The sequence below is a fragment of the Bombyx mandarina genome, chromosome 04, assembly GCF_030267445.1.
Source record: "Bombyx mandarina strain Sakado chromosome 04, ASM3026744v2".
NCBI classification, from domain to species: Eukaryota; Metazoa; Arthropoda; class Insecta; order Lepidoptera; family Bombycidae; genus Bombyx; species Bombyx mandarina.
The window spans coordinates 11,535,512-11,550,051 of record NC_143211.1 but is presented as its reverse complement, the minus strand read 5'-3'; the positions used below and the strand labels follow the sequence as shown (position 1 = coordinate 11,550,051).

Genomic DNA, 14,540 nt, shown 5'->3' with positions numbered 1-14,540 from the left:
TAGGTAAAATAAAAAAATATCGATTTTAAATCAGTGGTGGTACCATTAGGACCTTCAAGCACCAGTCACCGTTCTCGTCAATCTCGCCAATTACAACGAAGAGTTCGACGAGTGAACTAATCCATAGACACAGCCCTCTGAATTTGTCGCGGGATTAAAAGAAAGTGGGTTGCAATTCCGATCCGGTGGCGGATTCTGCGAATCACTGCTCTTGTTAGGGCTAGTGTTAGCGAATTCTCTCAGGTTAAGCCCGTGAGCCACCACGAGTCACCTACCCATCCGGACGTAGCTGGAATAACCTCTTACGCTATCAAATCTTTAAATATCTGGCAAAGGCGTTTTTTAAATACCTTTCGATTAAATATATCTATACCAAAATTACAAGCTAGAATGGCACAAACTTTTTGGTATCTATTGAAAATACTTACAATTGTCTATGACTCACTTCCGGTACTAAAATTCTCAAATAAAAGTATTTAGTCATAGTTTGAAGAATCTACACATTACCGTTTCTTAAATCATTTTAAAAATTAAATAAAAAATTATTAAATTTTTTGTCTACAATATAAATTAGGACAAACAGTGTTCTGTAAAATTTATGTAAAAAGCTCCTGTTAGCTCAACTTGACCTTGCTAGTTCTTTTCCGTTCAGCTACTGCGGTTGAAACATGTCTTATTCGTCTGAAAGAAGGTAAGATTGCTTTCAAAGCTTATTTAATTTGTACCATATGAAAGATAGTGTTCAGGAAAACGCATATTACTTCGTTATTTCGTCTACAATTCATAACTTCAATAGTTTTTGCATAGTTTGGAAATTTTAGATGTGAAGTCCGTGTCGCCGATTGCCAACATGGCGCTGGCAGGGACACAATTGCACTGCAAGTTTTAGTAGCGCACGTGTTTTTTATTAATATATTACATTTGTGTCGCCCACCCCAAGAATTGAAAGTGGTTTATAAATGTAATTGAAAACAATAGACTAAAAATAATTGCTGATTTTACTAATACAAAAAAAGTCGCTAATTTTGCAACCTAACGATCAATGAAATATATCTTAAATTTGGAAAAAAACATTCTTATTAATTTATTATTTCATTCTGTATTATAGGTCAGAAGATTGGCCAGAGGATTCCAAAAATGGGCCATCGAAGGATCAAGGTAGTTACGATGGACCTCCGGGAATGGACCCTGGGACACTTGACACCGACTGGGATCAAGTTGTCGAAACCTTCGATGACATGAACCTCAAAGAAGAATTGTTGAGAGGCATATACGCCTATGGTTTTGAAAAACCTTCTGCAATCCAGCAACGCGCAATAATGCCTTGCATCCAAGGACGCGATGTTATCGCTCAAGCCCAGTCAGGAACTGGAAAAACTGCTACTTTCTCTATATCGATTCTACAACAAATCGATACAAGCATTCGTGAATGTCAAGCTTTGATCCTGGCTCCCACAAGAGAGCTGGCCCAACAAATTCAGAAGGTACGCTTGGACAATAAGTTTGTGTTGAGTGAATATCGTTTTGTGTTATTGCCTTTTATTGACAGTGTGAAACATTTCGTAGGTGGTGATAGCTCTTGGTGATCACTTGAATGCTAAATGCCATGCTTGCATTGGTGGCACCAATGTCCGTGAAGATATTCGCCAACTGGAGAGTGGTGTTCATGTGGTGGTGGGCACTCCAGGTCGTGTATATGATATGATAACTCGTCGTGCGCTTCATGCCAACACCATCAAACTTTTTGTTCTTGATGAAGCTGATGAAATGTTGTCTAGAGGGTAAGCTATTGTTTTTTAAATGTATCGATAACCTCATCTTAGGTTCTTAATTTAAATTTAATTTGTTAGTTTCAAGGACCAGATCCATGATGTCTTCAAGATGTTGTCAGCTGATGTTCAAGTCATATTACTCTCTGCTACCATGCCTGATGATGTATTGGAAGTATCTCGATGCTTTATGAGAGATCCTGTACGCATACTTGTACAGAAGGAAGAGGTAAGATCTTATGTATAAACTGCTTGAATATATTTCTTTGAAGAAATAAATAAAAAATGTAATTAATATAATGTTTTAAATATTTTCAGCTTACCCTGGAAGGTATTAAACAATTTTACATTGCAATTGAATTAGAAGAATGGAAGCTGGAAACTCTGTGTGACCTGTATGATACACTGTCTATTGCACAAGCTGTAATTTTCTGCAACACCCGTCGCAAGGTTTGTTATTTCAAATTATACTTGTATTTTAGAAGATAATGATAAACAACAAACTAAGTTTGTTGCTGAGGTATATATACCATGGACTATACAGTAAGGAAATTATTTCTGAAACCAAAAGCCTAATATACATTATATTTTAACTAGGAAAATTATATGATTTACTGAGCAATGTTTAAATAATACAAATCGATACCTTAGTCCTAAAGATATCCTATTAAAAAAAAATTGTATTTAAAAAATTTTCTTTAAAGAACGGTTCCTTAATTGTTACTACATGCAACAATAATAATTCTTACATTGAACAACAGTGTGCCATAATTATATTATAGACTTGTTTTTGCAACTTTAGGTAACAACAAACAAGCTAATGACAAATCGTGCTTAACTTAATAAAAATTAAACTTATTTCAGTTTTCTGTTTAGTGAAACAGGCATTAGTAACAAAAAGGAAGTTAAAATTAATTGAAAAAAAATTCATGAGCACAATTTTGTTTTATAATCTATAAAAAATATTGCCAATTTGAGATAAGCAGCTAATAAGTTATTTCAACAATAATTTTATGTAACACATGTTTTCATTACATCAGTACAAAGCATGAAATAAATTGACAAGTCATTAAATTCGTCGTTTTATGCCTTAAATGAAAATTCTAAAATAATTTAAAATTATCAACTTACCAAGATTAAATCAGAATTAAATTTTGGGAACCTCTAAGAAAAATATTTTGAAAAAGTTAAATGCCACTCCTTAAATTTCCCTTATAATTTATTATTGAATTAATAAAAAACTACTTTCTAATGTCATCTGTATAATTTGTTCATACATGATCATTGTTAAAATGACCAGTATGCATTAGAAATCATATCATTTCTACTTCTACTTTTAAACAGTAAAAAATATATTTGTTTTGTTTGGTCCTTCTCAGGTGGATTGGCTCACTGAATCTATGCATCTGCGTGACTTTACTGTATCTGCTATGCATGGAGACATGGATCAACGTGAGCGTGAAGTGATCATGAGGCAGTTTCGTACTGGCTCTTCTCGTGTCTTGATCACCACTGATTTATTGGCACGTGGTATTGATGTACAGCAAGTTTCCTGCGTCATCAACTATGATCTGCCATCCAACCGTGAAAATTATATTCACAGGTGATTAGAGATTTACTGTTTTATGTTGGTTATTATGGTCCACCTAATTGAGAATGCTTATTGTCATGCCTATGCATGTCAATATTGCCAGGAATCTGGTTGAGATGATACCTTCTTCTTGTCAAATAAACAAAAATGAATGCCTATGTCCATTGGTGCATGACATTTTGTTGGTCTTATTGATTTGGAACTTCGATTTTTGCGGCGGTACCATTACTACAAAAGTTGGTGTGTCATTCGTTCAAACGAAATTTTATAAAATTCAAGGATTGTGCTATAGTTAATTAGAAGGGACATGATCAATTTTAATATAATACGTTATTAGAGTACCTTTTTTGCTGAAATAAATATACAATAATGTTAAATCTCAGGAAGTAATTAATGATGAACTAACTCTGTTCTATTTCTTCAGGATTGGACGAGGTGGACGTTTTGGTCGTAAGGGAATTGCTATCAACTTTGTGACTGAAGCTGACAGGAGAGCACTGAAGGATATTGAGGACTTCTACCACACTAGTATCGTTGAAATGCCCAGTGATGTGGCCAACCTCATCTAAGGCGCCTACATTTTTCCGATTTATATTCTGTGTCCTGCGTTCTATTGCGATATTTATAAGGTGTGTGTATTAGGACAAGACTCCTAACTACCTAGCACTGCCGAATTTTTATTGGAACTTATTTCATTTGGACCGATATATTCGTTTTAGTTTTAATTAATGAATACACTATACTATAGACGTATCAATATAAGTTTAATATACATAGGTAGGAATAAGCCCGGCTTTGCCGGATGGCCCCCTTTCCACATAGGCCTTTTTGCCACTTGCACAGAGGTCTAATTGGGTTCTGGAGAGGCTATTTCAATCACAAAAGTACTAGGAGGAAATAACATTGTAACTTTTCCAACTGTACATAATATGGTATCTGTTTTTGTAATATGCTAATAAATAAAATTAAATGCCTATCCAAATGTATTGTTATTGACACGTGGAAATTGTAATACTCTGTCCCTAATTGGGATTCTATTGTCTAAACTGTATTGAATTGTATAAATTTTGTTTTGCAGAAGATCTACCCACTGAGCCTGTGAAACGCACTTTGGATACTTCTATGTGGAAATAATAAATCGAAATTTCCTCTAATGATCACTGATTTTTTCAGCAGGTCCTTTTTGAATCCTGTACCCCTAACAATCTTTTACATTTAATTTTTGCATTTAACTTTAAATGTTGATTTTAAAATAATTTTATATTTCAAATGATTTATATTTTTTGAATAAATTTTGTTTAAAATGTTAATTATTTTTGACAGAGATAAATAATATTGGTTACATATTGTGGTTCTAACAAATAATTATACATTAAATTTTCTCAGATCTGAAAAAATGCAATAATCAAGTAATTAAAATTGTACGTAGGGAATTTCATATTTATTAACAAGTCATTATAGAGCAACAATCATATATTCTTAAAACATGGTCACAAATAACTGATGGGGAAATATTAGAAGTAACAAAGTCTTCTAAGAAAAAATTATTATAATATTTAGCTTTCACTTTTAGAAGAAATACAATGTTCAAAAATTATGTGAATATTAATACTATCAATAAATTAATATCACCTCTTGAAATATTCATTGTAACTATTGCCACATGAAGCATAGCTTTAATTATGTATCATAAAAATGCAAAAAGTAGTATCAGAAGAAGAACAGCAATGGGGAAAAATATGTAAACGGATTTTCTGGGAAGACAAACGGAAATTAGAACAGACGTATCGTCCTCATCGTTCCGCAATCCGCCTTTTGTTGGCACTTCTACAATAACAAGTTCGTCACTAAAAAACCCTATATCAAATTCACATCTTGTTTTATTGATGCACATTTTGGAACTAGAGTTATTGACATATTGGAATGTAGGCTTATAAATGTCAAAAATTGCATGAATGTCGTTAAATACAATATCGTTATCACTATAAAACATGTAATAGTAATATCCATCCACTAACACTTCATGAATAACTTTTAAAATTGTAGTCTCTTCCAAATAGTTTGTACTATTACACTGAATTGAAAAGGGAAAATATTCATTCATCAATATATTATCTTGGTAGCAATCGTATAAATTTATCTCAAAACTGGATACAGCACTATTGTCTGGCTTGACAGTACTGTTAAACGCATTCCCGCCGTGATGTACTCCTGTATCAAGAATAGTATTAGGATTATGCAATTTGGTGCGTGTATCTCTTTTTTGCTGCTTTTTATTTGTGCCTGATGTAAATTGTGATTTCAAGTAAATATTTTCAAATTTAGGTTTTGTTTGTATGTCTTCGTCCAACGGATCCTTGGCCTTTTCACGGTGAGTACTTCTGGCATAAATTTCGCTCTCCTTTTTATTAGGATTTTGTAATGTTACCAGTACAGTTCCTTGATTTTCGGCTAATGAAGGTTCTTTCTTAAATTTTCGTCTGTCTAAAATACCACATGTATTCAGTATTCTGTCACCTTTCACAACTAAAATTTTTGAGCCATCATATCTTGAACAGGCCTTGAGTTCTACTGTGGCGCCTTTTAACAGATAAAAACCCCAGTATTCCAAAGTGTCATCTGGCAGAGTCATTGATTTTTTCAGTCGAATGTGCTTTCTTTTCTCTGAAAGTTCCGGTATGCCACTCATTTGAAAAGCATTAAAAGAAGTATTCATTTGTAGTGTGTGTTTCTCACAGAAAACTGAAGATTGTCCTTTGTGTATTTGTATTACATCAGAATCTGATATGCGATACATAACATCAGCATATTTAATATTTCTTAAATATAAAGGGATCACTATCAGCGTTGTAGGTAGCAGCGTAGTCAATAAGCAAAAAATCACTACCCTACGACTACCACGCATTTTATCTCGATCTGTAAAAAATAAAAACGTAATTAGAAGGAACTATTTCTAAATGTTGCTAAATCTAAATCTCTGAACAGAAGCTCTTAAATCAAGTGGGTACGGGAGAATTTAGTTAATTGTAGACTTACACTATCACTAATCACGCTGAAAATGTGCTTATTTTACACTAACTACCAAGTTATCACTGTTTAAACATGCTAATAAACTGCTAGGGATATGACTTAGAGATACGGAAAAGATTGATTGTGTGCAAAGATTCCCTCTAGGTGAAACTGCGGAAAACTAAATGACAAATTTTTCTGTCTCATTCGCTCGGCCATCGCGGTACGCATGCTCCTGATCGATATTCTGTAACCAGCTAGGTACTAACCACCGCCTCGAGCTAGCCTGGTGCTAAATTAAATTAAAATTATTTTTGGGATTAATCCCGCGTTTTTTATTGTCATGCTATTTCCGATGATTTGAATACTTTACATGGACGGCGAAGTCGTGACCACGAAAAGCACCAAAAGCCACTAAGTGGCATAATATATGTATATGTACATTTTTTTCTACCCAAATAAGATCGATGAAGCTGACGTTTAGATACCTCGTACCATCCATCATATGAGTTTGATTTTAGTGAACAATTTAAGGTACTTATTTCCCAGATTGAATAACTAGCCTTGATCACGAAGCAATGATAAGGGTTGTTGGCATTCGACTATATTTCCCAAATTATTTATTTTTCTTCAAACGAGGCTTGTGGAGAATACCTACCTAACGGTAGGCAGGGGCTTCTCTCTGCCTCTGGCATTGCTGAAGTCTATGGGTGACGGTAACCACTCACTATCAGGTGGGCCGTGTGCTCGTCTGCATAAAAGGGCAATAAAAAAATTATATTGTAAACATTTTAAGTAAAATCAAATTAAAGTAAAATTTGAGTAAAATCCTTTTTAACATGACAAAGACAAATTCAGCGTGCAACGATGGATACTAGCGCCTGATATGATGCTAAAGCAAATTGGCCGGATCAATTTGCTTTAGCATCATTTCAGACGCAGTTTTATTTTAATAGACTGGATTTTGAGCAGTACCTACTGTAGATACTAACAGTTGACATAATGTAAAAAATGGAGCAAAGCACTAGAAAATAGCTACAGTTATAATTATACCGAAAGCCGTAAATTCGTGTCTGTTCAAAATGAACTCTTGATCAATTCAATTAAAAAGAAATTAAATTTGAACTAATATACTAAATAATAATTAAGAAATTCAGTAAACAAATGCAAAAAGAACGATAGTCAAGCGTACCTATCTTTAAAATGAAATATGAACTGAACTGAAATATGAATGGAACTTTAGAATGGTATCAGTGATATAATTTAAAGTTCTTGGTAGCACAGAGTCCAATCTTCAAAACGCAGAGTGCAGGCAGTTACGAAATAATATACCTACTAACACACTTTTATATATTATTATTAGTTACGTCGATGTTTTAGAATATATTATCGAAATCACAGTTTTCTTATTTTTTATTGTACTTCACGAAGTGTCAGACATTTCTTCACTTCTTCTTATTATGACAACTCTTGTCACTTCTTTCTATGTATATGTTTTTGATAAGGAGTTTCTATATCCATTAACTCCAACACTTTCCCTAAACATTTACATAGTACACAGTCCTAGTGCCTGGCGTAGAACTGCATATGACGTACGAGGTAGTGATTTGGTAAGGATGTCTGCGACTTGATCCTTTGTTCCGATCCGTACAACGTTGCAGATACCCTCAGTTACCAATTCTCTGACGTAGAAATGTCTGAGCCGGATATGCTTCGTTCTCTTGTGAAACTCGGGGTTGTGAGCAAGACGAACAGCAGCTTCATTGTCCACATGCAGAACCGGTACGTCCGCAATTGTAGTCAATGCCTGGTATAGTCTAGCAAGCCACATTAGTTCTCTGCCAGCTTCACTAGCTGCCACAATTTCGGCTTCTGTAGTGGAGATAGCGACCGATGTTTGTAGCTGACTGATCCATGAAACTGTGCCTCCAGAATAGCGACAGATCACTCCCGTTGTGGAACGTCCGGTTTCTGGATCACCTCCGTGGTCGGCGTCGCTAAATCCTTCTAGGATTCCAGGTTTGAGACCAGCTTTATATGAGATCCCATGCGAAAAGGTACCTTTGATGTAGCGCAAGATACGTTTTACCTTGAGCCAATCTGTCTTTACAGGTTTCTCCAACTTTCTTGAGACAACTCCGATGGCATAAGCAATGTCAGGGCGAGTACCAACCATTAAGTATGCCAGAGCACCGACAGCTTCTCTATATGGGAAACAGGAAGCTTCCGTTTCTTCTTTCCCTTCTTGAATAGCCTCTCTCTCAATCGGTGTGGAAACGGGATTACAGTCACTCATTTGAAAGCGGTCTAATACCTTTTTCGCGTATGCCTCTTGGTTGATGAAGATGGAGCCATCCTTTCCTCGATGGATTTGAAGACCAAGATAATATGTCGCTGGTTTCGTCGTTATGCGCAGTCTCTTCTTCAAATCTTCTAAGAAAGCGTTAGCCGTGTCTTCATCAGTGGCAGCTACTAATCCGTCATCGACGTACAACGTGATCAGTAGTTTCTTCCCGTTAATTTCTCTTGAATATAAGCAGCAATCAGCTTCGGACTGTTTGAAGTTCATATCCAATAGGATCTCTTGAAAGCACGAGTTCCAGCACCTTGGTGCTTGTTTAAGTCCGTACAGGCTACGGTTAAGCTTGAAAACGGTAGACGTTCCTTCCGTGAGGTTACACCCTTCTGGCGGTTGAACGTATATTTCTTCCTCGAGCTTTCCGTTCAGAAAGGCTGTGCAAACGTCGAATTGGACCAGATGTAAGTTTTCATGCGCGCTAACACTGAGTAGTGCTCGTACAGTAGTCAGGCGTGCGACAGGACTGAAGGTCTGGTCATAGTCTACTCCTTTCCTTTGTCTGTACCCTTTTACGACAAGTCGAGCCTTGTATTTGTCGATCGTGCCATCTGGATTTCGTTTGATCCGTAAAACCCATTTGCAGGGAAGTGCTTTTCGTCCTTTTGGCAATGCACACGGCGTCCAAACGTTCAGGTCTTCGAAGGATTTCAATTCGCTACCCATTGCCCTTTGCCATTCTTCGCGATCGTCCCTTTTCATAGCGTCTGCGAAATTATTTGGGAATGTTTCAGTGATACAGACGTAATCTCTTAGTCTCTCAGGACGTCGAATCAGTGAGCGATCTCTAAGATTATAGCCGGTTGGCGGTGGTTCAGCATCATAAAATAATTCTTCTGGAACTGTCGTTTTGTCTTCATGGTCATGGTCTTCGTAGAGGACTTGATCCGATTCTTCTCCCTCGAGAACATGATCATGGTCGTTGGAGATTGTTTCGGTAGTTGTATCTCCCTCGTGAACGTGTGTTTGCTCTGGAATTGCAACTTCTCTTTCTAAGTTCGTATTTGGCGTTATGGTAATCGGGTATTCTCTTGTCTCAACTTCTGTTTTAGGAATTTCACTGTTACAGATGGAAAGAGGTTTCTCATCGAAGATTACGTCACGAGAGCGGACGAGCGTCGAGTGTTTTCCGTCTGTGACCCAGATACGGTAGCAATCTTCGTCGTACCCAATAAGTCGACCTTTTATTGCCTTTTTGTCGAGTTTTCTACGCTTCTGCTTTGGAATATGAACGTATGCGATTGAGCCTATTATTCGGAGATGTTTAATAATAGGTTTCTTTCCATACCAAAGTTCATGCGGAGATTTATCTGAACTTGTGGGACCTGTTCTGTTCAGTATGTATGCGGCGGTATTAATGAGCTCTGCCCATAGCACTTGCGGTAATGGCTCATGAGCGTACATCATTGATCTTGCTGTCTCAACTAGGGTTCTGTTCTCCCTTTCGCTTACTCCGTTTTGTTCAGGTGTATACGGGGTGACGAGTCGCTGTGCTATTCCATGTGTGTCTAAAACATTTTTTATGGACGCGTTGTCAAATTCACCGCCGTTGTCACTTAGAAGGCATTTTATGGTGTGTCCGACTGTTTTAGTTTGAGCGATCATCAAAACTAACTTGTCTTTGACCTCGGACTTCTTGCGTATGAAGTACACCATACGGTAGCCAGTAAAGTCGTCTTTGAACAGAACGTAGTACTTATAGTTTGAGAAGCTAGGTTGAAACGGTCCGCAAACGTCGGTGTGTACGATTTCTCCGGGCGCGGTAGCTCGGGTTCTTGTACCGAATTTGAGTCGATGCGCCTTTCCAAAGATGCAGCCTTCACAGGTCTCTTTATCCATCGGCAGGATTAGACCTAGTTCCCGTTGGATCGTCGCTCTTACGTGTCTTTTATTTTGGTGAGCGAGTCTCTCGTGGTACAGTTGCATCGTTGCTGTAGTTGCAAAGACTTCGGGTGGTTTTTCTGGTAGTACGGGTTTTACTTCCAGTCGATATAAGCCACCTTGTTTTTGTCTCTTCCCTATTAAGCATACTTTCCCGTTGACAATGACGTTGCATTCAGTTGTCCTGGATGAAAAGGTGCTATTCGGGACTCGATCGTGAAGTGCGAGTACGGAGAAGAGGTTCTTGCTTATGGCCGGAACGTACCAGACGTCTTGCAGGCTGATGTCGATTTGTTTCCCGTTAACATATCCTCTGAGCTGTACTGTTCCTTTGCCTTTGGCACGGACTTCATTACCAGCGGCCGTTGTAACAGTGTAGTTCTCATTGAAATGTTCGTAGGTTTGGAAAATATCAGCTCTGTTGGTGACGTGGCTTGTTGCACCATTATCTATGTACCAGTTCTCGTTGTCCCGTGAAACTGTGAAGATTTCGTTATCTTCTAAAGACATGAGTAACAAATTAGCGGTCTTTGAAGTAGAAGGCGTTGCTGTCTGGGTCGGATTTAGGCTCTTAGGAGGTCTACCGTCACGGATCCATTTTTGACAGTTGCGTACTCTGTGGCCAATACCTAGGCAGTAGTTGAATTTAAGCTTCTTGTCCTTCTTCTTTTCCGTATTCGAAACCAGGGCTTCCGAATGATGCGAAGGTACGTTGTTACCTTGCAGTGCCCTTTCAAATGCGCAGAGATGACTAGTTAGGTTTTCTACAGTACGGTTGGATTTGGGCAGTAGGAGCCAACTACTTCTGAAGCTGAAGTATGAATCATCAAGCGTGTCCAGTATCTTACAAACAAGTAGCAGTTCGGGTAGCTCTTGGTTACTGTCCTTCTTGAGTTCTTGATTCAGTTCAGTCCAGATGTTCTTTAATTTTGACATGTGAGTGGCTATGTCGTCTGCTTGATCCCTCTTAAAGCTGAAGAAACTCATACACAGGTTGTAGGTTTTGTCCGCATTTGTTCCGTCGAACAGCCTGTGGAGCTCTAACCAGACATCACGTACTTTAGTGAACCGCATAACTTTTCGAAGTGTGTCTTCTTGCATATTGGTGGTAAGTATTAGGATAGCGCTGGCATCAGCTTTATCAAAATTATCTTTTTGTTGTTGATAAGCCGCCAATTCAGCATCGCCGCATCCGGTAGGTGGACGAGTAGGCTCCTGGAACGATCCTTCAACTACTTCTAGGGCCGACGGTACGGTGCGTAGTAAGCATAAGGCTTTGTATTTCCAGGTGTCCCAATTTTTTCCATCTAGGAGGCCGATCTGAAGCTTTCCTGTGATACCTTCCATTTTCGTAGTGCGGGTCCGTAACCTGATATAATTTAAAGTTCTTGGTAGCACAGAGTCCAATCTTCAAAACGCAGAGTGCAGGCAGTTACGAAATAATATACCTACTAACACACTTTTATATATTATTATTAGTTACGTCGATGTTTTAGAATATATTATCGAAATCACAGTTTTCTTATTTTTTATTGTACTTCACGAAGTGTCAGACATTTCTTCACTTCTTCTTATTATGACAACTCTTGTCACTTCTTTCTATGTATATGTTTTTGATAAGGAGTTTCTATATCCATTAACTCCAACAATCAGCACTAAAATATAAAATGGTTTCAAACTTACCTTCATCTTTGTTGACGTATGTATATTGATAATTTGTACTGTAGTACGATGTACTGATAGATCTTTCCGGTTTCATATGCATTTTTTAGAAAAATATTTTTGTTTTGGACTTTTTAAAACTTTCTTTGTGACAACAAATAGCGATCCTACATAAATAAAGTATCAACTTCCTACGTGCCTAATGGAAAAAGATAAGCTTATCATCTGTGTTATCGCTGTTATGTAGAAACGTAAATGTAACGTTCTATTGAGAGGATACATTAATATATACTTAATTGATTACTAACAAACAAAACTTTATGATAATTTAATAAAGATTTATCTTTTTTTCTGTACGACATAAATACAGATCCAGTTTTTAGATTAAACATATTATTTTATAGTTACAGCAACGGTCACACGCTGAACTTATATAAAATATGATGCTGGGTGACAGTTGCGTATTGATGTGTTTATGAGGAGTTTTGTAACTTTAAATGTACCGTACTAAGTTCTTATTGAAAACTCAGTGGCAGGGTAATGGCAACCCAGTGTGCGCTATCTTCGATGTTCTTTCGTTACGCTACCTACGTTGCGTACCTACTTTTTAAAGATTATTTATCAGCCAAATATATTGCTCAGTCTTAGATTTTGAAAAATAAAGTGTTATTAATATTCAGCTCTTGTTTTATGCCGTAATTGTAATAACTAATAAAAATATATTTCAGGAGTCTATTTTCAGAACTTTTGGCAGATTTTCGGGGTTTCAAGTTGTTAAACTGGATTATTTTGTTAATTTACATGTATATTAATAATGTATTAATGACTATTTAGCATCTATGAAAGCATACTAATGTATACATGAATTTTTCAAAAATCCCATTGAATTTTCAATAATTTTTTATGATTGTACTAAGATTATTATTTCATTTCATAGTGTTCAACGCCTATGGTGAGGTACATATGTCGATCTTATTTAAATTTAGTTTCATTTTTTTTATTTACCTAATTTCATTCAACGAATAAGTTTAATGGTACAAAATTTTTGGCTGTATGGGGTAAGCATCCTTTGTCTGGCCAAGAGATTAATGAAACAAGAAGTAGGTATTTCTAAATAGATAGGTAATAGGTACCTACCGTACCTACTTCATAAGAAAATGGGTAGCTAGGTTGATCTTTGCGATAGCTGTCAGTAAAATCACGCCTATGAAGTCCCAAATTTTACATAGACCTTTATAATATTTTCATAATAGTACAGACAGAAATGAGATGAGATGATATGGGATGAAATATAATCTCAGTAAAATTGTGGTCATTTACTGAGATTTTTTCAGTGGACTTTTTGGAGGATCCCGAGAAGTTACGTCCAGCGGCTTTGTTTTATTTTCCCACATTTGTGCACTTTCACAGATACTAAACAGTTAATAAACCACCGTTATTACATATTTAAACCTGAAGAAACACTAAATAGACAAAATAAAATAAATTAAACAAATCACACAACTTCACTTCTCGCGTTCCCGCCAAAAAGTCTTAATAGGCTTATTACACTTGGCTGATTTCAGACGACTGAATTCAGTCAAGTGTAAAAGCATTAAGTAAGTTAGTCTACTGAATTCAGTAGCAAGGATGGTTTCTGACTGGTTGAATCATTTAGAAGTCTAATTAGAAACGCATTTAGGAAGGTGTAATCGCATTTAGTTACTTAATGATTTCAGTCGTCCTATAGCTCTCCATGCGTAAGGACGTTTTAGTTTGTTTTTTACTTCCGAATAAAAAGTATTGATTTCGGTTGCCTTTATTTAATGTGCCAGACATTTATAAATAGCCCGACATGTTTCAGGGATAGTTTTTGTCATCAGGGGATGGATATTGAAGAACAAAATTTTAAATCTTGATACGAATTTCCTGTTACAAGAAATCTTAATGTTACAACCAATCTTTCTTTTGGACTTATACTATCGTAGCATTAGATATATAATAGTTATATAATAGATATATAATATACTATCGTAGGATAGTATTCTGCTTTTGAATAAACGGTGTCACAAGGTTTAATATTAGGTCAAACGAGATCGAATCCATTTATAGATAATTTTTCAAGTCTGCTGGTTCTAAATCACTCGTAATGTTCATATTTGCTAACATTCCGTACAGCAATAAATATTTCTTCACCGATATTCTTGTTTTTATTTTTTTTATTTTGAGAAATTGAAACAAAAAACAAAAACAAAATAAAACAATAACAAACAAAAAAATTTTTGTTGTTGTC

General features: G+C 36.3%; 2 protein-coding genes across 5 annotated transcripts; one reads left to right on the top strand and one right to left on the bottom strand.

Moving 5' to 3' along the window:
- Positions 1-182: 182 nt before the first annotated feature.
- On the top strand, positions 183-5,684 carry eIF4A (eukaryotic translation initiation factor 4A). Of its 3 annotated transcripts, none has more exons than XR_003624944.2 (8): positions 183-691; positions 1,109-1,484; positions 1,567-1,781; positions 1,851-1,998; positions 2,088-2,219; positions 3,149-3,372; positions 3,785-3,989; positions 4,439-5,684. XR_003624944.2 is itself a non-coding variant. In XM_028181535.2 (7 exons), the coding sequence occupies exons 1-7, from the start codon at positions 669-671 to the stop codon at positions 3,927-3,929; spliced, it is 1,263 nt and encodes a 420-aa protein (XP_028037336.1). In that variant the 5' UTR covers positions 185-668; the 3' UTR covers positions 3,930-4,342. The 3 variants fall into 3 exon arrangements, 1 of the variants encoding a protein (XP_028037336.1); XR_016325800.1 differs by lacking the exon at positions 183-691 and adding an exon at positions 700-961; XM_028181535.2 differs by lacking the exon at positions 4,439-5,684 and having other exon boundaries at positions 185-691; positions 3,785-4,342.
- LOC114248328 (uncharacterized) lies at positions 4,437-12,484 on the bottom strand. 2 transcript variants are annotated; one of them, XM_028181533.2, is made up of 2 exons: positions 12,290-12,484; positions 4,437-6,276 (listed from the first exon to the last, which is right to left on the bottom strand). In XM_028181533.2, exons 1-2 carry the CDS (start codon positions 12,369-12,371, stop codon positions 5,048-5,050), a joined length of 1,311 nt encoding a protein of 436 aa, XP_028037334.2. In that variant the 5' UTR covers positions 12,372-12,484; the 3' UTR covers positions 4,437-5,047. The 2 variants fall into 2 exon arrangements, with proteins under 2 accessions (XP_028037334.2, XP_028037335.2); XM_028181534.2 differs by lacking the exon at positions 12,290-12,484 and adding an exon at positions 6,397-6,535.
- Positions 12,485-14,540: the final 2,056 nt, after the last annotated feature.